We start from the raw sequence: 27627 nt of genomic DNA, 5'->3' as shown, positions 1-27627 counted from the left end.
TATTATAACATTCTAAATGTCTTAAATAATAAATGAATTAAGATGAAAGCTGAAAGTACAACAATCTCTTAATAATAAATAATTAGAGATAAAATCCAATAAATACACACACATATGATGTGAAGAGCTTTGTAAATGGCAGGTTGAAACTCTGTGGAAGATACGTGGGTGTAAACACTGCTGTCGTTATAAAGCATGTGTTGAGACAAGTCCTGGAATTTCATCAGACATCTGCTGTTTCCTGCTCGCTTTTCATGAACGTTTCCTCACCTTTTCAGTGATGTGCTCATGTTTTTATGTTCCATCCAATTTCAAGCGCTTGGTTGTTTGAATCATAACAGTTAATTGGTTTACTGATTGTCATCTGTGTGTGTGTGTGTGTGTGTGTGTGTGTGTGTTGTGTGGGGGAGGGGGGTTCGCTTCCTCATATGATGGTAGGTGTTTTGTGTGTGTGTACACCACTGCAAGTTTTAGCATAGTTTACCTGCAAGGCTGGTTTTTTGATATAATCTGTTAATTGCGGATGTGAGAAACAACCAAGGACATGTTTGTCTTTGCATACTACATATTACATTGCAATTATTTGCCTTACATAATATAGCCTAATGTATGATATTTTGACACGTCATGTTTTAAATAACTATTAGCTACAAAGGGATCAGACATCTTGTAAAAACCCAGTCCGATGTTTCAAAAGTTTTATTAATATAATATTCATAATGTCTTATCTAGGAGTTTATTACAAAAAAAAATAAACAGTTGAGAAATTCAAAACTTGTGTTAACTGCCTTCCATACTAACTAAACTACTAAAAGTATTAAACTGGAAAACTGTGATGTGCAATACATTTTCATTATAAAAATAAAATAATAAAACACTAATAAAGATAGACAGACAGACAGACAGACAGACGATGGATGGATAGATGGATAGATAGACAGACTGTTGTTGTTGTTGACTACTGAGATGCCAAAATAAATAGCATTAAAATCATAAACCAGAGGCCTTTGTTGACATAATGATTTTGTGGCTTGGTGGACTCACTGCAGAGATTCCAACATGAACAAAAATACTTCAGGATTATATCCAAGATAAACATTTTCACAATCTTATGAACTCTGATATTTTCCCAGAAAACTGAGATATGAAAATACATTTATCTGAATCTGGATAGTCAAGCTAATTTTATACTTTTTTCTATAATTACCGTTTGATTGATATAAAGTCGAAAAAAGTAAAGTCGTGACGTATTGTCAAGTATGGTGACCCATACTCGAAATTGGTGCTCTGCGTTTAACCCATCCAAGTGCACACACACAGCAGTGAGTAGTGAACAAATGCGCACACACACACACACACACACACACACACACACACACACCGTGAACACACACCCGGAGCAGTGGGCAGCCATGCTGCGGCGCCCGGGGAGCAATTGGGGGTTCGGTGCCTTGCTCAAGGGCACCTCAGTCATGGTATTGAGGGTGGAGAGAGCGCTGTACATTCACTCCCCCCACCTACAATCCCTGCCGGCCGGGGACTCGAACCCGCAACCTTTCGATTACAAGTCTGACTCTCTAACCATTAGGCCACGACTTCCCCGACATATACATGTCTAAGAATATGATTAAGTAAATTACAGAACATTTGGTAAGATTATGTTACCTTTTTAGGTACAGCACACTGATATGACTAGTCTTTTAAAACCTGCATTTTAGTGATGTAACGTTTTAATATTTCTACCTTATAAGCATTTTGTCATTACTGGCATTATGGGATATTAAATCCATTATATTTATGCACAACTAAAGCTCATCCACGATTTGATCTAACAATTATATTTAAATGTAACTATTTAAATTAGTTTAGAATTAAATTTCAAAACCAATCAGTTATTTTGACTTGTAATCATTTTTGTGTAAACACACACACACAAAAACCCTATAGCAGATTAAGCTGCTGTTTACTTCAGAGTGCAATAAAAGTCCAAATATTTCAGAAGCAGACACGCTCAGGGCAATTCATGACGCATGTTTAAATTCGGTGGAAATCTTCTGAGCTTTCCGTGGAGTTCTAGGAGCACATATTCCATTTGGGACTGTATTATAGAAACCTCTTCCCTTAATTCTTGAATATTTCCTAAAGAAACTTACAACAGTTTCTAAATGAATTCTGAGTTAGGACGTTTTTGGTAATACCCTGGTATTTAATAGCATTCTCAACACATGTGAGAATGTGTATCAGAATATTGTCCGGACTGCTTCAACAGGTACTTAGGCTTCTCAGTAAATAAATTGTGTAACTGCTTTGAAATGTTTCTCAAGAAGAAACTCCTGCTATTGTTGAGTCATTTCAGGATAGTCATTACAGCTGCTTTTATGCAATCTGTCATCAGTGTTGTTTTTGCAGTTTAAGGTGTTGATGTGAGTCCAAGCGTTCCAGGCGATATTTCCTCAGTTCATGTGAATGAGTCGAATGTCAACACACGCTTGCACATGTACAGAACATTAGCCCTGTCTCAGTATGATCGCAGTGCACTGGGGGATGTTAATGACTTTTGGAGCCACACAGAGAGACAGACCAGGTCAAAAAGAAATGCAAAAAAATACTATAATAATAGAAAAATATTCACCATTATTTCACCATGTTATAAGAGTACTTGTATGGTGAAGCTACAAATTTGGGCTTTTAGAATAATTGTACCATTCATGTTTAAAAATAAAAAAAAATAAATCTCAAGAACAAGTAAATACACACAATTCTTGAAAAATCGAACTTGCACACATCAAGTGTGCTTTAGTGGTGAGTTTGTAAGTGCATTCAGTTTCTCGTGGTAACTTTGTACTCATTAGTACTCAGATTTTTTTTTTCTGAGAGAAAAACTATTTTTAAAGATGTTTACATTTCACTCAGAATGTAGTGCATCAACAGCATTTGAATAAGATCCAGTCCTGAATCTCAGGTTCAAAGCTGGTTCTTTATCCTGTAGGGAAGGCGGTATAAATACAGCCATTACCAGCACTAATTCAACAAAAGAAAATACACACAACAGATAGCCCCTTCAGATCAGATGCCCATAACCCATCTGTGACAAATTGCGGCAAACAATTGAATAAGCAAACACAGATTTCTAGCATACTTTGACTTTATCAAAGAAATAACATCTCTTGGGCCTGTGCAGGCTACATTACAGCGAGCACACAATGGACTGCATTAAGGCCAGATTGACAGCTAAATGTTTCCCTGTAGTCTTTCCTTATAAGGATCGCTCTCTTCCCTACTCCAAAAGTCTAATTAAAGGAACATGTTAAATGAACACATGGACCCTCTCAGACTATCTGCTTGTAAAGGTGAACAACAGGACATCCATTACTTTTTCACTAGTCTGAGAGTCACTGTTTGCTGTGCAATTAAAAATGAAACAAAAAAATAACATGTAGGCCGTTAAGGAAAAGGTTAGATGCAGATCAGGAAATTTCCTACAATGAAAAACATGTGTTTTATACGCAAGCTGGTGTGTATTGTGGGAAGCAACACGTTTAAGCAACCTCTGCTTTTCCAAGGTTATTATTTAATCTACAATGCATAACAGTGGCTGTAAAATTTCAGATGTGCAAGTTTGATTCTGTCACTGTAATGGAATTAATTCTCATAAACTAGAAAGTGCCTTTCCATAGAAAAACCTGCCATCGTTCTTGAGCTGAATACCAAGTTCTGCACGTGAAACTGTAAAACCAAAACCACAAGAGGAAGTCAACTGTTGGAAAGAATCAATCACTGCCATTAAATTGACATTCGGTCAAGTTATACCATGAAAGGTCATGTCTGATGACACATTAAAACCTAATATAAAAACTGTCTCTCAAATCTGCTAGACTCAACTCTGAGCTGTAAAATAATCAGATTAGGGGTCATGTTATTACAAATGTTGTTGGTTCTTTGAATGAAAGCATTTGCCAAATGCATAAATGTAAATGTAACTCTAGTAACACCAAGAAAACAAAGTATGTGTTGCGTAATATGCAAAATATGATTTTATCAATACTGAGATTTCCTGACTGTAACATAATTTTAAAACCACCATCAATTCATTCACTGTGTACATATCAAGCAATATCAGGAGATTGTTAAACAGACTGATCCAAAACAATTCCTTTAAGGACAAACGTTTATTTCCTGCTTCACCTTCCGTCCAAATGTCTGTCTTCAGTCATGGGACTGTTTCACAGTTTAGTCAAGCTGTTTGGCTCTTTCACAATGACCTGGCTTGCTATGACATGACTCAGTCCTGCATATATTTGCAACGGAACGTAGAAAACAAAACTGATGAAGCGAAAAGTCACACAACGAAAGACAACCGCATCCCCCAGCAGTTGAAACAGGAAGTACAGCTCTTCATTTCAGCCTGTAGATGTTTATTTATATTTACCATAAGATATCCTGCTGATAAATAAACTTATTTTCCTTCTGGTATACAAAAAGGTTTTACTCTCCATAAATAAAGGCAATAAATAAGTTTACTTTGCTATACTCTTTTATATTCTGCATTATATTATAGGTGCAGCAACACCCATCTTTTTCATCTTCAGGTCTTAGATCCATCTGTTCAGTTATCCAGTGATGGATCTTCAGTCTCTGTTCTTTTCATTATACGAGTGAGCAATCCCTCCACAATCTTTCCCACAAACCAAAAGTGGTTTTAGAGATCAGGAGCCAGCAGTTCCAGGAATTCCTGTGCAGACTTTCATCAGACTGCCTCCTTCTGAATCTCCAGGTTGCTTTGACTGATACAGAACTGGATGGATGCTACGGTCCTGTGTGGGTTTGAGCTTTGCAGTCTTGCACATCTTTTCCCAAAGCAGACGAGGTACTGGGGGACTGAGGATGATGAAGACCCAGGGGTCTATGATGGGGTTGACCGATAGTAAAAGAAGGGGAATGAGATCATTGTGACGATCTCGGCTGCAGCAAGTGTTGAGGTACACTTGAATCTGTGGAGACAAGAGCACAGTGTGAACTGTATGTTGTGCATAAACAGCTTCAGCAGATTTTTGAGTTCTTTCAATTTATTTTTGTAGGAGATTCTCAACTTTTTGTTGTATAAACTTAAAACAACAAGTTGAGAAAACTCAAAAATCTGCTGAAGCTGGTTGCCTTAACATTTTAAGTTGGCTCAACTTTTTTCTTTTACAGTTTTTTTTTTTTTAATTAGCCTATAGTAATAAATAAAAAGATAGAATACAAAAAGAATAGAGAGGCTGTAGTGTAAGAAAACAAACAGTTACTAAACGAATAGAGAGCAAGTCTAAAATGGGCATTTTTAGATTAGAATTCGAATAGAGAGATTAATTAATTAATTAAACTTACTTGTAGACTACATGTAACTATCGTAATTGTAACTGGTAGCAAAGTAAAATGCTTTAGTGTATAATGACTTGTGAATAATTTATAGATAAAATAAGTGAATAGTGTACTTAGGAAAAAAAGCTGGTCTTTATAGGATAACCTACTAGTTAATTAAACTATAACAAAATACTGGCCAAATAACAAAAACCCTTTTGTTGTTGTATTAATATAAGATGATTTGTTTGCTTTTAAGGGTGTCTTTTTTAATTCTGTCTATGGTCTACAGATGAAAAATAACCTTTCTGCTAATTCTGGCACATTTACAGTATTCATGCTCATAAACAAATAAACTTCAACTTAAAAAACACTAAATGAATACTCTATCTGTAATATGAACACTGTAATGTATTTGAACGTACAGGAACAACTTCTAGTCAACTCATGTGTAAGTAAAGTCTGAAAGGGTTTTGACAAGTCTTACCACAAGAGGAAGAGAGCAGACGACGAATGCTATTGTCATGCACCCGAGCAGCAGAAGATGCTCAACCTCCTTCGCGATGGACCGGTGCCTCTTGTGTCCTCGCTGCCGTCGGACAGAGCTCCGGTGCGCTTTGCGTCTTCGATACATGAGTGAAAGGTGATAGATCACGGACACGTTGCACAAAACCGTACACACTATCATGGCGAGCAAACAAGACGCGTAGATGATATTGAACACTTTGTGCTTGCTCTCAGACGGGTGCATGTCAAAGAAGCACCACGTTCCGGGACAGTACTGAACATACTCCCCAAAACCGAGGAAAGGTGAGACGCTGAAAAGAGCGCACAGCAGGTATATGAGCGCGATGGTGATGTACCCGCAGCGTTTACTCATGCGCTTCTCGTAACAGTAAGGATGTCCGATGGAGAGCCAGCGCTCCACTGCCATGGAGAGAAGAATGGCTAGGGTGACCATGCTGAAAAAAGTCATGGCGTATCCAAAGTGTCCGCAAACCAATCGGTTTTCACTCATCCCAATCAAAGATTCATTCCTCAAGTACGAGGCTAAAACCAGAGGACTGACGGAGAAGGTTCCCAGCAAATCTGTGAAGACCAAAGATGTGACTAGGACTTGGAACAAAGATGCGGGTTGCTTCCTCCGCCGTATTTCCAAGAGAATTAGGGCGACCACGTTCCCAAGGACGCCGGCGGAAAACATAATCGCAGATGTTGTAGGAGATCCACCAGAGACCGCGGGCTGCTCGCGGCAATAAGTGACGTTTTTCAGGCTTAGCGCCATAAAAAACAAATTATTCTGTATTATCCAGTTTGGGGTAAATTTGAATTGAAAGAAAACCAAATATCACAGCAGAGAAGAATTAAGATCCATACTTATAGTGAAGTCGCACTTTTACGCACAGCCCATAAACTTCCAGACGACCGTAAGCAGAAAGCGAGGTGGAGTTTCAGTAGAGCACGCTCTGATGTCAGCAACTAATGAGTCACCACTTTAAGTAGACTTAAAAAAAGAAAGAAAAAAAAGTAGACTTAAAATTCCATCGAATTATTTAAAACATGATTTGGATCTGTTTATTTTATTTTTTTATTTTTTTCATGTTGCTTAAAAATAAATTGCTAAATTATTTAGAATTGTAATATTCATAAATATCTAATACAAAAATGCATTATATAGGTTATTAAATAACATTTTGTTTTATAAATTATATTTATGAATAGTACTTAAAAGAAAATTACATTACATGCTATTTTTAAGTTATATAGACTTTATATAATTGGTATAAAAGCTTGATTTATCATCTGCATGAAGTCATGACGCCTCCCTGTGGAGAATATTCAAGACACCAGAAGAGCTTTAGGAGAGACCAAGGCTGATATAGGGATTTGTTGGACCAAGCATAATTACAAAAAAAAAAAAAAAAATGTCAAAATAAAAGGTAAAATATTAGCTATAATAGCCATCCTGTAAATATGGTATAAACGTCATATTATAACTAATAATAATTCAAATAAATATATTTAAAATACAAGACTTTTATTAGAAATGGGAACTAGTCATATCACATAATTTTCCAATTTGAGATCATAAACTAAAAGAGTGTTTCTTTTAGTTTATGTTTCTTTTAGTAATTACACTTTATTTTAAGGAGTCCTTGTTACAGTGCAATTATACATTTAAGTATTGAGTAATATTACATGTACTTACTGTATGGTTAGTGTAATGATGAGGATTTGATTTAGGGTTAGCTGCATGTAATTATGCATAATTAATTGTTATTATAATAGTAAGTACACGCAACGTGTAACAAGGACACCATAAGATTAAGTGTTGCCGAGTGTGCTCATTTATATATTGGCCCATTTGTTCGTTTATCATCATGGTATCATAATGGAAATAATCCACTTTATCTTCACATCAATTGGAGTACCACAGGGATCAGTACTAGGGCATCTTTTAATTTCTCTTTACATCAAATCACAAATATATAAAATCTAATGGCTTTCTCTATCATGGTCATGCAAATGATACTTCATTAAATCTCTAATTCTGCCCTTTGACAAACAGGTTTCATGGCATGTCTAGCAAACATTTCTGTCTGAATCGTTTACATTTATTGAAAACAGAGAAGCTGTTCATCCTAGCCGAGTACCACCCATTGCCAAGACCTTGTCATTTCAATAGACACACTCAACCATCTCTTCCAGACAGCTAAGAGACTTAACAGCGACCTGTTGTTTGCACCTTACATACCACAGTCAAGGCAAGCAGTTTCCTGCAGAAAATCCAGAATACTGGTAGAAAAACTGATACCAGTGATGGACTCTACATATACAGACAATTCATGAGCAGTAACCCATGCACCTACAGAAAAGATTTTCAGTGACTGTATCATTTATGTATTAGAAATAAAGAAAATTGTCTAGTGAACTTCTGGGACTGTGTAATTTTTTATTAATTAAATGAAACTAAAACTGTTTTAAAACTCTGTGCATTTAAAGGGATACTATTAAATTTGGTAATCTTTTAGTCCCTCTCATGTAGTTTAAAACCTGTATGTATTTAGAACATTTAGAGTTTGGGGTCCAATTCTCACTATTAACTACGTGTAACTATTAATTACGACCTTTGCCTCAATAAACTAATTTGCTGCTTATTAATAGTTAAGAGCGTAGCTGTTAAGTGTAGGTATGGGGATTAAAGTCTCTAAAATATGGTCATGCAGAATAAGGAGTTAATATGTGCTTTATAAGTACTAATAAACAGCCAAAACGTTAGTAATATTCAAGCTAATAAGCAACTAGTTCATAGTAAGAATTGGTCCTTAAAAAAAGTGTTACCAATGTTGCTAACCAAACAGTTTGAGTTTTGTATGGTTGACTTAACATGTGGTTGACTTCCATTGTATTTTCGTCCATACAATAGAAGTCAAACCAGAAACAGTATAGTGAGAAAATGATGACAGAATTTTCATTTTTGGGTTGACTGTCCCTTTAATGGAGCTGTAAGAAATTTGGTGATGTACCCACTATTTCCATTAGGGAGAGCATCAGAGTTACAATAATGCTAATAGAAAAGCTATTCATGCAGTCATTTAGGGAAAAATTAAATATTAGCCTCTCTTGGGGTAAATCAATTACGCTAATCACTATTCATTCAGTCGTCATCGTGAGCCCAACCCTATGCTTACTTCTCAATCATGAGGATGCAGTATCACAGATCTAAATCTGAAGACTAAAGAGCTCATAGACATAACAGCGCATGTTCAACGTAGCTTTACAGAAACCAGTAGATTTATAAGACATATAAGATGCTTTATCGTCATTGTACATGATATAATACAATTTACAACGAAAATTTTATTCACTATATATATATATTTGTTTTAATTGTCAAACTAATGACTGTTCTTAGTCTGCCATTGGTCAGATAGTTACATCCCAAACTCCGACTGTTGGTAAAGCCAATTTTATGTTGTACTGGTCTTGTTGCTTTGAAAGCCATTTTGATAGCGCAATAGAGGATATTAATAGGTGGAGGATATAAAAGGCAGTTATTTAAAATATGAAAATGCAACACAGAGAGTGAAGTCTCACTGGTACAGCATGCTAAAGCAAGAATGAAAGAATCCTTAAAAGAGTAGTTCATCCAAAAATTTACTCACCCTCGGGGGATCCAAGATTTAGATGAGTTTGATTTTTCATCAGAACAAATTTGGAGAAATTTAGCATTACAGTACATAATTTGCTCACCAATGAATCCTTTGCAGTGAATGGGTGCCATCAGAATGAGAGTCCAAACAGCTGAGGCAATGGGAATGTCTCTAGGGGCTTATCTGAGTGTGAATGTCCTTTTTCCTTTTCCAGGGGATCCGGAGGTAACTGTGGAGTGTGGAGATGGCGGAGAACTGGAGCGGTGGAGAACAGGGATAGGAACACTGGAGCAACTGGTAAGGAAGTGATCCACACTTCTTGTAAGTACTCAAAGGAGTTCACCCAAAAATTTGAATTCTTTCAGAAAAAAGAAATCCATGAACTTTCTCTTTTAAGGTAACACTTTATATTGATAGCCCACTTTAGACATTTTATTAACTATAAGTAGCTTTACAACTACATGCCATCTAGTAGTCATTAGAGTATAGAAGAGAGTCCCCCAACAGACATCCTATACCGACTATAAGTAACTACATGAATATTTAAAATGCAGATTTGTTGAAGCATTTGTTTGTTTGTACAAATGATTTTCTATTCAAATTTGATGAACATATGTGCATTGGATGCTTTGCACTCGCCTCCCAAAACCCTCCCAGAGACATTTTGGTAACTATGTGGATTGTGGTTAAGGCATCCTTTCATTTTAAGTGACCACATCGTCACATCTCATGAAATTCTGCAGGAACAATTATATTTGAGCGCTCCAGATCGAAGCTGCTCCCTCTCGAAATGAAGAACTGCTGGGTGCTTGCTTTGCTTTTTACAAATGTATGTTTTATGAATGCGATTCAAAAGGACACATTTTTCCCTTTTGGATTATCTGAAGGGGATTCAGTTCTTCAGGATGGTGATGATGAAGTGTCTGAAGCCCTGAAGACAAAAAAGCTATTACAGTTCTACGACGTCCAGTTCAACTTTCTCTATGTAAGCAATTGTTTTCATTACATTTAAAATTGGAATTTATCAAATATTTCTTCATTATTTCATTATTAGTATGTTGTAGCATGTGCAGGAATCTCTATGTTAAAATGCATTATTTTATTTTTTTTAGTTTTGTGCTGATTTTCTTATTGTACCTATACAAATAAATAACTAAAATAAAATCAATACAATTACGAATGCAACCATATTTACTGAGCATGTGAAGTCTGAAGTTTAAAATTTAATTCCTCAGGTTTCCACAAATGGGTTCTTGTCCCTTCAACCTCCACCTGAAGAGAGTCAGTATTTAAGAAACATGTTTCCTCTCAGCTTCTCTGCCATCGCACCTTTCATGACAGATATTAGTTCAGGACGGGGGAAAGCATCTGTGTTTTACCGTGCAGAGGAATCGTTAGATGTATTAATCCGAGCTTCTGAAATGGTGCAGCAAGGTTTTACTGCTTCTGCATTTAAGTCCAGCCACACAGTCATCGCCACATGGGATAATGTTGCCTGTGAAGAGGAAGGGCTCCAGCTCTCATTTACATATTGTGTAAAAAAAAAATTATTCCTTCATCCTGCATTTTATCCACACTATAAATGTTTCAGATAAAGTAATATTTTGATTTGTAAAGTTATTATTATCAATATTAGCTTTGCTGTGTTTACCATGTAGGTAACCAGTTTCCAGGTTGTGTTGGCTGGCAATAAATCAGATACATATGCCTTGTTCCTATATCCAGAGGATGAGCAGAAGATGTTAAATATCAGTTACAATCATACAAACATGTCAAAAAGACAAGCTAAATCTCAGGCTGGTTTTAATAGAGGTGATACATCTGCTACAGAAGAGCTCTTCTACAGTCTGTTTGGGTATAATGAGACCAGCAAGGACCTCTGTAAGTAAGTGCAATAAACTTTTTTTCTTTTCTTTTATCCATTTCAGTAGTATCCTTTTCAAGTAGCTTTCTGCATCTTGAAATCACACAGTATGCCAATATAAGTTTCAGTTTGTTAACATTAATTATTAAATGCAGTATTATAGATCTATTATTTATGTACAGTTATTTGTATAAAATTGTATATAGTGATATAAAACATGATAGTGTTACTTGCGCAACTCTCAGGGCTGGGAACACTGGGGTAAATGGACTGTGGATTTTCCACATCGGATCCAGCCGGTTCCCATTCCAGAAGGTAGTTCCTGCTTCCGTCCCCAAGTCTGATTCTGTGGATTTTGGTAGCTTGCGCAGCACTACAGATGAAGATTCCTACATTACAGTAAAGTCAAACATGCCTGCAGATAAATATACTCCCAAGGCCCAAATGGACATCCCAGCTTCACTTGTTCAACAGCCACTGAAACCAAACCAAGAAGCTACTTCAAATAATGTGACCAAAATGTGTGGCCTGCACCTGAAATTCTGTTCTCAGGACGGTTACTGCACAGATCATCCAACTGGTCCTTGCTGTCATTGCCGTTCTGGTTACTATGGCAACGGCAGACAATGTTTACCCATGGGTGAGGTTTTTTTTTTAGTTTATAGTGTTTTCTTGTCATGTCATTTATTATGACTATGATACCTTAAAGGGATAGTTCACACAAAAATAAAAATTCTGTCATTAATTATTCACCCTCATGTCATTCCAAACCTGAAAGACATTTGTTCATCTTCGGAACACAAATTAAGATAGTTTTGATGAAATCTGAGGGCTTTCTGATCGTAGATAGACAGCAACGCAACTGACACATTCAAGGCCCAGAAAGGTAGTAAGGACCTTGTTAAAAACGAAGATTGACACGGAAGAGAAGAAATTGTTGAATAAAGTTGTTATTTTTGTTTTTTTAGCGCATAAAAAGTATTCTCGTAATCTCATAACATTACAGTTAAACCACTGATGTCACATGGACTATTTTAATGATGCCCATACTACCTTTCTGGGCCTTGAACGTGTCCGTTGTGTTGCTGTCTAAGCAGGGTCAGAAAGCTCTCGAATTTCATCAAAAAGATCTTCATTTGATGAACGAAGGTCTTATTGGTTTGGAACGACATGAGGGTGAGTAATTAATGACAGAATAATTTTTTTTTTGGTGAACTATCCCTTTAACATTAGTTTTTAATAAAAATGTGAAGGATAAATCTGATTTTGCAGGTATTTCTCAGCCTTTAAGTGGAAAGCTGAGTGGCCTTGTTTCTGTTGGAGACACTACAGTTCAGCTAAACAATGTGGACATCCATGGCTTTGCTGTGGTGGGAGAGGGTCGCGTATACATCTCCGTCAGTCCTGTCCCAGCTCAGGTAGGCTGGGCTCTGATGGCTGTGAGCCCGCTGGTCTCTACATTTGGCTGGCTGTTTGCTCTTGAGCTCCAGAACCATCTGAATGGCTTCAGCATAACTGGTGTGACTATTTTTCCTTATATGAAGCTTCATTATTTTATGTCACACAGATCATGAAGAAGTCTAATGAAGGAAAACATATTTTCTCCAGGTGCTGAGTTTTCTCATCAGACAGAGCTGGTCTTCAGCCTACAAGGTCAGCGTGTTACCATTATTCAAGAGGCTCAAGGAATGGATTCATTCAACCACTTGAATTTTGACATTAGGATCAATGGAGATTTACCTAGCATTCCCGATGGTGCTAAAGTCCATATTCTGCCATTTAAAGAGACCCATCAATACAACCAGTCAGGTAATTCTTGTAAATAATCTTGGAGGGTAATGACTAGGGTTAGTTTTCACTTAATTTCACATTGTTCATTACTGAGTAACTAAAATTTTAGACACATCATATCAACAGTCACTTTTTCTATTTATGCTCCACCAAAGAAAATAGTTCCAAAGGAAGTAGAACTGTAACAAACGTGTTATCACATTCTGTATGGAACGTGATAACAGAGAGAAATGGGGTTAATAAAAAACAACAACAAAAAAAAATGAAGTTATGAGATACTATGTCACAGGATGAAATTTAAAATTATGCCAAAACTTATGAGATACTGTGTCATGAGATAAAGATGAAATTATGAGATACTAAGTCATAAGATAAAGCTGAAATTATGAGATACTAAGTCAAACAGTCTAAGTTATAAATCAAAATTATGATACAGTAAGTCAAAATTATGAGATACTAAGTCATAAGATAAAGTTGAAATTATGAGATACTAGTTATGAGATCAAGCTGAAATTATGAGATACTAGTTATGAGATAAAACTGAAATGATGAGATACTAAGTCAAACAGTATAAGTTATAAATCAAAATTATGATACAGTAAGTCAAAATTATGAGATACTAAGTCATAAGATAAAGCTGAAATTATGAGATACTAGTTATGAGATCAAGCTGAAATTATGAGATACTAGTTATGAGATAAAACTGAAATGATGAGATACTAAGTCAAACAGTCTAAGTTATAAATCAAAATTATGATACAGTAAGTCAAAATTATGAGATACTAAGTCATAAGATAAAGTTGAAATTATGAGATACTAGTTATGAGATCAAGCTGAAATTATGAGATACTAGTTATGAGATAAAACTGAAATGATGAGATACTAAGTCAAACAGTCTAAGTTATAAATCAAAATTATGATACAGTAAGTCAAAATTATGAGATACTAAGTCATAAGATAAAGTTGAAATTATGAGATACTAGTTATGAGATCAAGCTGAAATTATGAGATACTAGTTATGAGATAAAACTGAAATGATGAGATACTAAGTCAAACAGTCTAAGTTATAAATCAAAATTATGATACAGTAAGTCAAAATTATGAGATACTAAGTCATAAGATAAAGTTGAAATTATGAGATACTAGTTATGAGATCAAGCTGAAATTATGAGATACTAGTTATGAGATAAAACTGAAATGATGAGATACTAAGTCTTGAGAAAGTCGAAAATATGAGATACTAAGTTTTATTTATGAGGGGGAAAAGTCAAAATTATGAGATAAATAGTCATAATTATCACTCATGTCATCATGTCAAATAAAAAGTAGATGTATTGTCATAATTATGATTTCTTATGTAGAAATCATGGCATAAAAAGTAAATGATGTACTTTTATCATTATTTCAGATTTCATCTCATAATTATCACTCAGTATGTCATCCTTTTGAATGTTTGTGTCATAATTATGACGTTTTAAATCATTATTATGGTTCACCAAAGTATTTCCTTATATTGTGATTGAGAAATATCCCAGTGTTTTTGGACTAAACATCAACACTCTCAGCCAATCAAATTTGCAAAGCTATATGAGACATTCTGATTAGCTGAAAAACTATTTATTCCAATAATAAGTCATAATAAATGTAACTCTATACTGAACATTCGTGTCTTTTATCGATAATAGTATTGCATGTTTTGAAAGCCAAGAAGCCACTCGAGTCCAAAGTTAATGCCTTAAAATGTGTTCTTTGGGCATTATGGGTAATGTAGTTTGTGTCTGGCTCAGTTGTGACATCATCTTCACTGCGAGAGTACATGGTGGTGTCAGAAAATGGTGGATCTGAGACATTCTCCTACATGCTACAACAGAACGTGAGTTTCCGTAGCTGTGAGCACAGCCCATGGACCGTACCGGACTTTGAGCAGGTGAATGTGGAGCATCTGATGGTCATGTTCACAGAAGGAAGCACCCTTAGATATGCCATAACCAACAAAGTGGGACCTGTAGCAGGTAAGAACATACTGATAACCAAACCATTCTACAATATGGGTAATTATTAGTTCTGTTTGATAAAATTTTGGATCTTGTTGAGGAAATTCTTTGTTATCAGGTGAGCTACCTGGGCTTGTAGAGTTGAACCCCTGTTCAACTGGGAAGCACCATTGTGACCCCATGGCTCTCTGCCTGCCAGGAGACGGCACTCATTACCATTGTCAGTGTGCCATGGGCTTCCAGGGAGATGGACACAACTGCTATGGTACAAGTATTTTAGTGTTTAACTATGTCATATTTTGACATCAAGCCAAATGCTTGCTATGACTGCTCCTTTGAGAGTTCCCTTAGTCATCTTCTCATGCCTTTATTGAATTACTGCCTTAAAGTACCGAATGGTTCTCTTGGGTTTTGAATCTGTGGTCCAGATGTAGATGAGTGCGCTGAGGGGCTCAGTTCCTGCAGTCCTCACTCCGAGTGTGTGAACATGGCGGGTGGCCATCACTGCAACTGTCAATCTGGCTATGAGTTTGATCTCGATTTGCATGTGTGTGTGGGTAAGTGTTCAGTATACTGTAATGTGAATGAGAATTTGGGTGTTGTGAGTAGATGATTCCTAATATAAAATAGGTAATATATAATTCAAATCAGTCCTTTTTTTAGGCCATGGGAGCCTTTTTTTTTTTTGTTAGCAGTTAATCATAGTCGTAATAGTCAGACCACCAGTGCTTGTGAGGTCCTGATTAAAATTCAAACGAAATCAAAGAATAAACTGGTGTGACATCATTTCAAACTTAATCAGGCATAAAAGAAGTCTGTTTAGAGTATACTTTCATGAAAACATTTAGTTTGTATTGTAAAAAGTTTACTTATTTGTTCTGTTGTTGCATTTACACCACAGTGTTTCGTGAATCATTTCGCAAAGCAACCAGTTCAGTTGATTCAGAGTTTTGCAAAGCTCCCATCACTATTGTTTATACAGAACCGTTAAATAAATAAGACATAAATACTGGGTGACCGTTGGGCATCTCCAAGCAAAACAGCATTTCTGAATGAATCTGTGTTTTTTGAACAAATCGAGTAAATGATTCAATGACTCAATCATAAGAAGATCGCCACCCACTGGTGTAATGATGTTTTCTGCAGAAAGGGCCAATGAAAAATCCTTCCGCTAATATACAGACTGGCAATCTCAAGAGCTGCTGGAATGTATATCAGCACTTTTAGAACACTGTTCAACCGATCAAATTCAATGACCTTACTGTTGCACATTACATTTTAATATACTCACATACTGCACAACGATTTCTGTGTAGATCATTTGTAAAAAGACATATGTACATAAATTTCTGCAAGAATTATTTTATGCACAATTTACGGTCAATCATGAATCATGATCATTTATTAAACACTTTCATGAGGACCACTAACGCTCTTCAATCACAAGTGTAATTTATGTAACCTCACATGTGGTACACATTCAAGAGTTGTATTTCACAGGAGGCCCATCATTCTCTTCTTTTACAGATATCGATGAGTGTTTTCTTCAGCTCTGTCATCCGTTTGCTTCCTGCTTCAACACCCAGGGCTCCTTCCACTGCCAGTGCTGGCCTGAATACAAGGGCGACGGCTTCCTCTGCCAACCACCACGTAAACCACAACATTTATCAAGCAACACTAACGCTTTCGCCCTGTCAGCTCAGTAACAGACTGTTCTCTTTGCTTATAACACTGTCCAACAATCAAGTCAAATATTATGTTCAGCTGTGTATTATAAATCAATCAAACGCAAATAAGTTGCTTAATCATTTATAACGTACTTGAAACAAGCAGAACATGTTCCCGGAACAACATCCTTTGTTCCAGGACTTGGTTTAATCACACCATGCCATTTTGTGGATATTGAAAATATAACGTATTTAAATGTTCCTTGTTTTTTGGGGGTTTTCTCTCTGCTAGAGAAGCCCAAACCCCCCTTAACTGTGTGCCAGCAGCACAGAGAACGTCTGCAAGAGAGTCTAAGCATCTACCCCGGCCTGGAGGCCTTCATTCCTCAGTGTGATGAGAAAGGGCAGTACAAACCCCTGCAGTGCCTGGGCACCTCTGGACACTGCTGGTGTGTGGACAGTAGAGGGCAGGAGAGAGTGGGCACCAGGACATTGCCTGGCACTGCGCATGCCAACTGTGATCAACCATGTATGGATTTATGCCCTCACATTCTGCAGCTATTGCTTTTGATTTGGTCAGATATACACTTCTTTTTAGAAAGGAGCCTCTTATGCTTGTCAAGGATGCATTTATTCGATCAAAAATACAATCACAGAAGCAATTTGGGGAAATATTATTTTATATTTTAAAAAGGAATTTGTGATGGCAAAGCTTCCTGTAGTCTTAACCAGGTTTATTAAAGTTAACTTAAAAAAAAAGAAGAAAAAATCCATTACTTGAAGAAAATAAATAAAACTTTTTCTTTAAGCTAGTTTTTAGTCATTTTCATCTAACTTGATGTATAAAATGAAATAAAAAATATATAGACATACAGTACAACAAAAATACATAAAAAGGCAAAACACACAACAAAATTACTAAAACTTTAACTAAAATTAACACAAAATCAGAAAATATCAAATTAAAATCGAATTTAAAAAATAGTCACGTGATCTTTCATAAATCATTCTAATATGCTCATTGCACGCTCAAGAATATTTCTTATATAATAATAAACTATTAATTTCTTTAAAAAAGAAAGAATTTACTAACCCCAAACTTTTAACAATATTATGTATTAATCTTGTGTTTTTACTTTGACCTTCAAAAATGTCTGAACACCAACTTTTGCTAAAACATTATTTTTCATTATTATTATTATACCTAACATAACTCTCAAAATAACATGAGGGTCATTTTTTCTGTCTACCATTTTTATATTTCATATTTATTCTTTTAGTTTTTATAAGTTTTAATCTCCTGAAATATCTTGGTCCTTTGCCATTTAGGTTGCTGTAAAATACAAAAGATCAGCAATATGCTGCCAAATCTGAGGCATTTAAAACACAGGGACATACTTCCTGTTCCTACTGTTATACTGTGTGTGTTGTGGGAGTGGTGTTCATTTCCAACTATATATGACATAATTATCCCTCATGAGACAGCCTAACTGTAATTAACGCTCACGCAGTCATTCATTGAGGCAAGATATATGGATGTGGTCGATGGTCAGAGATTGGAAAAATGTTATGAAAAATGGCAGTGTTTTCCACAAGAAACATTGTGACTGTGTGCTGTGTGTCTTAATCAGCGGCCCTTCTTCCCCGTGTGGAGACTGTGTGTGAGCGCTGGAGGCTTTCACTCATGACTCACTATAATGGTCAGCCGTCCTCTCAGGACTACATGCCCCTGTGTGACGCTCAAGGGAATTTCCTGCCTGTGCAATGTTACGGCAACAGCAGTTTCTGCTGGTGTGTGGACCACCAAGGCGTAGAAATCATTGGAACACGGTCTTACGATGATGTAAAGCCCCCCTGTGAGTAATGAAGTTATTTTGGATGCACATTTTACACTGAAAAGCCTGAAAAGACATGATACATCTGCAGAATCACAAAGTTACTGGACATTAAAACTAAACTGTGTTATCAAAGCACACAAAGCATTTTTTTTTTGTTTATGATTCACAGCTTGATACAAAAATGTTCTTTGACTTCACACTGACACCTAGTGGTGTGGATGCAGTTTCAAGTTACAGCTAATTTGCAAGGATATTTGTCTTCTATGATTGTTTTCAACAATAAAAATGTCAGATTTGTATGTCTGACAGAATACACAGACAAACTGAACAGCATTAATTGATTTCAAAATGGCGGCCCCTAAGAAGGGGTGACCTGAGATAACTAAAATAAAACAGCTTTTTCAGTTTATAAAGGGATAGTTCACCCAAAAATGAAAATAACCCCATAATTTACTCACCCTCAAGTGATCCTGGGCATATATGACTTTCTTGTTTCAGACGAATACAATCGGAGTTAGCTCTTCCAAGCTTTATAATAGCAGTGAATGGGTGATGTTCAATATTCCAATAGAAGTCCAGTAAACCGCGCCAATCCATCCTAAAAAAAAGTGGTTAATAAAGGGCTTCTGAAGTGAATCAATGTGTTCTTGTAAGAAAAATATCCATATTTAAAACTTTTAAACTGTAAACTAAGTTAGCTTCCGCTAGCTGTCATATGAACATTCACTAGAGTGGTATTCCAGCAGATAAGTGAAGTGAAGTGAAGTGAAGTGAAGTGACATACTGCCAAGTATGGTGACCCATACTCGGAATTCGTGCTCTGCATTTAACCCATCCAACGTGCACACACACAGCAGTGAACACACACACACACACCGTGAACATACACCCGGAGCAGATGACATAGGACGTAGGCATAGCATGAACTCCGGTGATAATATGCTAGTCTCACGAGAACAAAGTTTTGTTTACTGGAGCCACTCTCTCGTGAACGCATGTCGTAATGTCTGTTCTTTTTACCTGTCAGGTATCTCAGGTGATGCAGCGCCACTGAACAATGCACTGATGTATCCTGTCATAAGCTCCTCCCCTTCAGGGCCTGCTATCGTTTACACACAAGCCTCACAGATTGGAGTCATTCCTCTCGATGAAACAGACCCAGTTCAAGAAAAGTCCACTGTTTTACTGGCCTTAAAGGTAGACCCTCATAAATCAAATCAAATCTAAAACCTGTTGTCTGATTAAGCAAAAATAATAATGCTTGATCATCATTGCAGGACTCCATTGTGATTGGAATCGACTATGACTGTCAGGAGAACATGTTGTATTGGGCAGATTTTGGACGACATACCATTAACAGAGCACTCTTAGAATTTGGGTCTGAGCCAGAGGCTATTATCAGCCAAGGTTATCTATCTATCTATCTATCTATCTATCTATCTATCTATCTATCTATCTATCTATCTATCTATCTATCTATCTATCTATCTATCTATCTATCTATTCTGTCTGTCCCATTTTAATTATGGGGAATTATGATGGTTGCATCACCAAAATATTCTCTCCATATTCCCTAATTATGCAATGTGAAATTCCAGGCTTGGCCCAGCCGGAGGGAATTGCGGTAGACACTGTGCACAGGAAGTTGTTCTGGGTAGACAGTGGGAAAGACAGGATCGAGACATCCGATCTAGACGGCAGGAACAGAAAAGTGTTGACCGATTCAGATTTGGTGAATCCCAGAGCCATCGTGGTGGACGCTAAGAGTGGGTCAGTGAGATATTTTCAAAATCCTTCTTTTGCTGTCTGTGCATTATTAGATTTACCATTATGCATACATGAATTATCTCAAGCCAACATAAAACAAATAAATATAGGTTGGAAGCAGAAACTAGTTTTGTTGTTACAAAAGTTAAATATAGGTATATAGATTATAATCACTACATTTCCATTTTTGGGGTCAGTAAGTTTTTGAAAGAAGCCTCTTAAAAAAAAAAATTCTGTGGAAGCACACACACACACACACACACACACACTGGCTTCCATTTTTTACGGGGACTCTCCGGCGTAATGATTTTTATACTGTACAAACTGTATTTTCTATCGCCCTACACCTAAACCTACCCCTTACAGAAAACTCGCAGCTATTTCAGATTTTCAATACATTGTGTATGATTTATAAGCTTGTTCCTTCATGGGAACCAAAAAATTTCCCCACAAGGTCTAAATTTACTGGTATTACTATCCTTGTGATAAATACCAAGTACACACACACACACTGGCTTCCATTTTTTACGGGGACTCTCCGGCGTAATGATTTTTATACTGTACAAACTGTATTTTCTATCGCCCTACACCTAAACCTACCCCTTACAGAAAACTCGCAGCTATTTCAGATTTTCAATACATTGTGTATGATTTATAAGCTTGTTCCTTCATGGGAACCAAAAAATTTCCCCACAAGGTCTAAATTTACTGGTATTACTATCCTTGTGATAAATACCAAGTACACACACACACACAGTCACACACACTGTATATATATCATATACACTCACAGCTTTATTATGTATTCCTGCAATAAACATCAGTATATTTATTTATATGATGCAATTGTTTTCTGTGAAAGTGTTTCTACTGCACATGCCCTTCAGGACCTTATATTGGACCGACTGGAACCGTGATGCTCCCAAAATAGAGAGCTCATCACTGGCGGGACACAAGAGGAAAGTACTGGTGCAAGTGGGTCTCATGTTGCCCAATGCCTTGACACTGGACTTTGACACAAATCACTTGTGCTGGGCAGATGCAGGTAAAAGTTTACACAAAATGCAGCATCTCACATACCTGCAGTACAAATTTAAGATACAATTCTACTAAATCACCAGGCACAAAGAAACTGGAGTGCATATCTCCTGATGGGACTGAGAGACATGTGTTCCAGGATGCTTTGAATTACCCGTTCAGTCTGGCCATCTATGACAGACACTTTTACTACACCGACTGGGAGAGGTGAGTCTCTGATACACCGCATGGATTTGACTTAACACGATCCGGCCAGTCTCAATGTTTCCATGTTCCTGATGGGAATGTCCTTACAGAGATGGGATAGTGGTGATAGATCAAAGCACTGGGGAAAACACAGCTTATCTCCCTATCCAGCAGTCACGCTTATATGGGATTATAGTTATTCCATCACAATGCCTATAGGTAAGCATACGTTTTTATCTCTATTCCTTTTGTATAATTTTGAGAAAGTAGTAAAGAATGCCTTATCATTTCTTTTCCTGTCAGTTCCCATTGAGTTATAGAGACCTGTGGACTCCGCACTTATGTAGACTATATGGATCTTTGGTTCTGGAACAGAAATGTCAGAAAGTAAATAAATAAATGAAAATAAACCAAACCAAACCTGAGAGATTGCCAAATTATTTGTCATCTTAATTAAATCCAACCCAGTGTTGTAGTTGGTGGCGTTTCTTTTATTTTTTTATTTTAAGATTTTTGTATGTATATTTTCATTTTTTAGTCTATTAATTATAGTTAAATTTTTTTGTAATTATGGCATGTGTTTTTTTGCCATTTTATTCGGGTTTTTTTCAAATAAATTTAAACAATTATTTATTATTATTAATTATTTACATTTATTTTAAAATCTATAATTTTTTGTTTTTAAGGTTTAATTTTTATTTATTTCCAGTTAGTAATTTGTGTGCAACAATTTTCATCTATGTATATGATATTTTATTTCAGATTTATTTCAATTGACAAAAAGATTTTTTAATAATTATTAAATATGTAATAGTTTTAGTTAACAGTAATAACACTAATGTCAACCCAAACAGCTTAAAATATATTAAATTCAGTATTTTACCAATAGGTGGCGCCACTAACTAACCTTTGGAGTTTATTACAAAAGTGTGAATGGTTCGAAACAGACCTGTGTGTGTAAATTAGAAACACTTTAGATGAAAATTTCAAACCAAATGAAGAGTTTAGCTTTTCTTTATAAGATATATGTTTCCATTTAAAAAATGTGTTTTATGCATACAATAAAGTTATATAACACAACAAATTAAGTATTTGTATTTTCCTAAATGTTTGTTTTTTTATAGCTTTCATGTGATGCCTGTCAGGCTTAGTGCACAGGATAAGAGCAATTTGGCCCTCAACCACAATGGAAAATTCCCACTGTCAAAACTAATGTTGATAATAATGGTTAATTTAGTCTGACCCTCAGTAGGGCCAAAAATACAAGGGTTTAGGAGCAGAGAGAGTCCAAGGAATCTCTTCCGCAAGATCGCTCCCACAACTCCTCGGCCTTGTCTTCGCATGATTCCAACTCTATGTTGTTCTGCTCGGTTTGAATAGAGCCTAGTGTCGCGGTCCTACTCCACCCGCTCCGAGCGGGATTCGAACCGCCGTCTCCGGCGTGCTTCACTTGATTCTCTCGTCCATGGGAAGGTGTGGAATAATATTTGAGCATTGCCATGGGGTTTCTGTAAACCCACGGTTTGATATTGCTAAACAAACAGGATGGGTTACCCACAAGGCACGAGAACCGCCAACAGACGGCAAGACTTCACCACTGCACAGGCCAGACCTCCCAGCCTGTGGAGGGCAGCCAACACTGGCTTCTGTCCTTCAGCCTCAGACCCCACAGCAGGTCAGAGGGTTCAGTAAAGTTTACTCAACAGAGTAGCCATATACCCAGAGGTGGGGTGCGAACTTTGGCTTGGTCATAGAAGCCATTAGGCACCCGGGGGAGCTGTTTGAGCCCATTGAGTGCATATTTCTCTGATCTGACACGGTATCCTCTTAACTCCTTCTGGATTAAATGTTTATTGTAAGGGCCGTAGGAATTTGCTAGCTTTTTAGCAACATACATTATGGGATTTCATTTGGAAGCATAACAACTTGAAGAGTTTCAAGAAACATCAGTCAAGAACTTGTTTAGAACTTTGGAACTTAAATGTTGTTGTAACCTTGTATGAATGAATATATATATTTTTTCATATTAAAAAAGAACTTATAAAATTAAATCTTGTTGTGTTGCTTGCATTATTGATAATTAAAGTGAATCGACACAAAATTGAAAATTCTGTCATCGCTTATGTCCCAACCATACAAGACTCTGGTGAAACACTAAGAATGAAAGCTGAGAGGTTTCTATCCCTCAATTGACCCTTCGCAAAGTGCTTGATTGACAGGCGAACTGACCAATCATAATGCAGAATTTGCCATTTTGTCTGACAAACATATCAGACAGGAGCGTAGATTAACTTCAGTGGACTTAAACTTGAAAAATGTTGTGTATCAATGTCTTGAAATAAAATACGTTCTGATGTTCATTCATGTTTATTTTGTTCTTTAGTAAAGTAAATATGAAAAGACTATTGCTTCATGTGCCGCTTTAATTGAGGTGCTACAGCGATCTGTTAAAGAGCCACAAAACAGTATTTATTGTTTGAATTAATTAAAAAAATGCACAACTAGAGATTTTGATTTTGCTTCATACCATTAGTGACCTGCTCTGTCTTGACTGTTGGTGCGTTGTCAGGTTTCTCTTTGCTCTGCGATGTATTTTTCACCCCAGAGGAAACAGACAAGACAGAGCAGGTTACTTCTGGTATGAGACAAGGTCTCAGCTTTCAAATGTGGACACTTACTTAAATACTGACTCAAACATCAATGAACATCAGAAGGTATTTTAGAACGGCAGAAAGACATCAATACACACCATTTTTCGAGTTTAAGTCCACTAAAGTTAATCTACTCTCCAGACTGATTTGTTTGTCAGATTCGGCATTATGATTGGTCAGAATGCCTGTCATTCAAAGAGTCAATTAAAAGTCCAGTTAACCAAAACTTAGAAGATAGAAAAGCTTTAAGACATTGTAAAATGCAGTCACAGGTATTATGAAGAGATATAATCACTTTATATGACAACAGATTTAATTTAAGCTTATAATGACATCTTTTTATGGGTTTGGAATGACATGAGGGTGAGTAAATTTAGACAGAATTAAAATTTTTGGGTGAAATATCCCTTTAAGCATTTCTGTGAAAAAAAGGAAACTAAATATAACAAGTTCTGAGAATAAGAACACAATATTCTTGCCCACGTCAATATGATTATTAAGGAATATTAAAAACAGTGTCTCCGTTTGTTCATTTGCTGAAAACCAAACATAGATGGTGAAAGGTAAGCACTAGCCAATGGGATTAGCACTTGCGTAGCTTCTTGTGTATTTTGAATGCTATCAGCTAACAATTTTTGGTTAGCAGAATGTTCCCAAAACAGATATTTAATTATTCACTGTTGGTTAGCCTGGAAAGTTTTCTTTATGTAAATAGATTGTTCCTTGAAAGTTTGAAGAACGTTCCTCTAATGTTCCCAGAAAATGTACAGAATGTTCTGTATAAGTTCTCTTTAGGTTATTACAAAGAAAAAAAAAAAAAACCTTCATGCCCTTCCTATTTTGTGGTTATAAAAATAGAACCTAAACATAACCATTAGAGATCATTATAAGTTCTCTTTACAGTTCTCTCTACATTACAATTATTATTTTTTTTATTATTATTTCAGGTTGACTTTAAAATCTTTGTTTTGCATGATCGGCTGCAGTTTTCCTTGCTTTTTTTGAGCAAAAAAAAAAAAAAGCGGTGTAATTATTATTTCTTAAAAGTGGAAAGCTTGAATGAAGTAATTGGAAATATCACCCAGTAATAATGGCTGCTACCCCATTAGTTCATGTTTTCCTTGGTTTGTAGAACAAATGAAACTATAACTTGATTCAGAAACGCCAACTTTGGAGTTTGCTAATAAAACCAAACATTTACTGCTCAAAAAAACACATTTATACTGCAAGGCACGTTCCCATGGCATCAAAGCCAGGTGAAGCGTCCAGATGCCTGTTGGTTAAACATATAGTGAATTTGATACCGAGCAACAGCAGTGCGAATGCTAAACAGTCTCTTTGCACGCAAAACACCATAAGAAAATATTCAGATTCATGAAGGTTGTATGTTGTCTGAAGTAGACTATGCATAAAAATGCCAGCGTAGATTTAAGAATGGAAACTAGGCATGACTATAGACATCATTGTGGAGTCCAATTAGACTTGTGCAGGTAGCGTGCAAGGAACCGTTTGTGCTGTAGTCTTGTTTTTCTTTCATCCAATTATTTTGGCCCCTCAACTCTTGCTTTTTCAATTACAGTCCTCTATCATGTACTATTTTAAGTCCTAGACCCATTATAAACATCCCAAAACATTTGTATAGTCCGAGCATTCAGTGACGCAAAACGGAGACAATATAATACCACAAGGTCTTTGAAAGTCATGCCAACTTTGTCTTAACGGTACGCTTTATACCAAGTAATAAGAAATAACAACATAGCTAGTCTTTTTCAGATCAAATTCATGTGCGAGAGAGAGAGAAAGAAGAATAGAGACAGGAAATTGAATGGCATCTTGATGTGTACCACGGGCTCTGTGTGCAAAGCACTCCTATGGAAGTTGTTATATATACACCGAACAAAATTATAAATGCAACTTTTTTGTTTTTGCCCCCATTTTTCATGAGCTGAACTCAAAGACTTTTTCTATGTACACAAAAGGCCTATTTCTCTCAAATATTGTTCACAAATCTGTCTAAATCTGTGTTAGTGAGCACTTCTCCTTTGCCGAGATAATCCATCCACCTCACAGGTGTGGCATATCAACATGCTGATTAGACAGTATGATTATTGCACAGGTGTGCCTTAGGCTGGCCACAATAAAAGGCCACTCTAAAATGTGCAGTTTTACTGTATTGGGGGGGTCCGAAAACCAGTCAGTATCTGGTGTGACCACCATTTTCCTCACGCAGTGCAACACATCTCCTTCGCATAAAGTTGATCAGGTTGTCCACTGCTCTTCAATTTCTGTGCGAAGTTGCTGGATATTGGCAGGAACTGGAACACGCTGTCATATACGCCGATCCAGAGCATCCCAAACATGCTCAATGGGTGACATGTCCGGTGAGTATGCTGGCCATGCAAGAACTGGGATGTTTTCAGCTTCCAAGAATTGTGTACAGATCCTTGCAATATGGGGCCGTGCATTATCATGCTGCAACATGAGGTGATGGTCGTGGATGAATGGCACAACAATGGGCTTCAGGATCTCGTCATGGTATCTCTGTGCATTCAAAATGCCATCTATAAAATGCACCTTTGTTCATTGTCCATAACATACACCTGCCCATGCCGATCCACAACGCTGACATCAGCAAACCGCTCACTCACACGATGCCATACACGCTGTCTGCCATCTACCCTGTACAGTGAAAACCAGGATTCATCCGTGAAGAGAACACCTCTCCAAAGTGCCAGACCCCATCGAATGTGAGCATTTGCCCACTAACTAACGACGAACTGCAGTCAGGTCGAGACCCCGATGAGGACAACGAGCATGCAGGTGAGCTTCCCTGAGACTGTTTCTGACAGTTTGTGCAGAAATTCTTTGGTTATGCAAACCGATTGTTGCAGCAGCTGTCCAGGTGGCTGGTCTCAGATGATCTTGGAGGTGAAGATGCTGGATGTGGAGGTCCTGGGCTGGTGTGGTTACACGTGGTCTGCGGTTGTGAGGCCGGTTGGATGTACTGTCAAATTCTCTGAAATGCCTTTGGAGACGGCTTATGGTAGAGAAATAAACATTCAATTCACGGGCAACAGCTCTGGTGGACATTCCTGCAGTCAGCATGCCAATTACACGCTCCCTCAAAACTTGCGACATCTATGGCATTGTACTGTGTGATAAAACTACACATTTTAGAGTGGCCTTTTATTGTGGCCAGCCTAAGGCACACCTGTGCAATAATCATGCCATCTAATCAGCATCTTGATATGCCACACCTGTGAGGTGGATCCCGGCAAAGGAGAAGTGCTCACTAACACAGATTTAGACAGATTTGTGAACAATATTTGCGAGAAAT

General features: G+C 36.9%; 2 protein-coding genes across 2 annotated transcripts; one reads left to right on the top strand and one right to left on the bottom strand.

Moving 5' to 3' along the window:
* Positions 1-3130: 3130 nt before the first annotated feature.
* Positions 3131-6785, bottom strand: LOC306879767 (prostaglandin E2 receptor EP2 subtype-like). The gene is made up of 2 exons (XM_079432948.1): positions 5828-6785; positions 3131-4991 (listed from the first exon to the last, which is right to left on the bottom strand). The coding sequence occupies exons 1-2, from the start codon at positions 6623-6625 to the stop codon at positions 4707-4709; spliced, it is 1083 nt and encodes a 360-aa protein (XP_079289074.1). The 5' UTR covers positions 6626-6785; the 3' UTR covers positions 3131-4706.
* Positions 6786-10284: 3499 nt separating this feature from the next.
* On the top strand, positions 10285-21858 carry LOC306879886 (nidogen-2-like; the record flags this gene model as incomplete). The annotated part of the gene is made up of 18 exons (XM_079433115.1): positions 10285-10479; positions 10730-11005; positions 11153-11379; positions 11604-11998; positions 12631-12876; positions 12967-13167; positions 14937-15161; positions 15262-15408; positions 15572-15700; positions 16671-16793; positions 17103-17339; positions 18442-18666; positions 19676-19845; positions 19926-20055; positions 20247-20418; positions 21303-21460; positions 21537-21660; positions 21750-21858. The coding sequence occupies 18 exons, from the start codon at positions 10285-10287 to the stop codon at positions 21856-21858; spliced, it is 3489 nt and encodes a 1162-aa protein (XP_079289241.1).
* Between the last annotated feature and the right edge of the window lie 5769 nt (positions 21859-27627).

The sequence above is a fragment of the Barbus barbus genome, assembly GCF_936440315.1.
Source record: "Barbus barbus genome assembly, chromosome: 14".
Classification (NCBI taxonomy): domain Eukaryota; kingdom Metazoa; phylum Chordata; class Actinopteri; order Cypriniformes; family Cyprinidae; genus Barbus; species Barbus barbus.
Note: the sequence above shows the minus strand (reverse complement) of the source record. Positions and strands in the feature narration are given on the sequence as shown.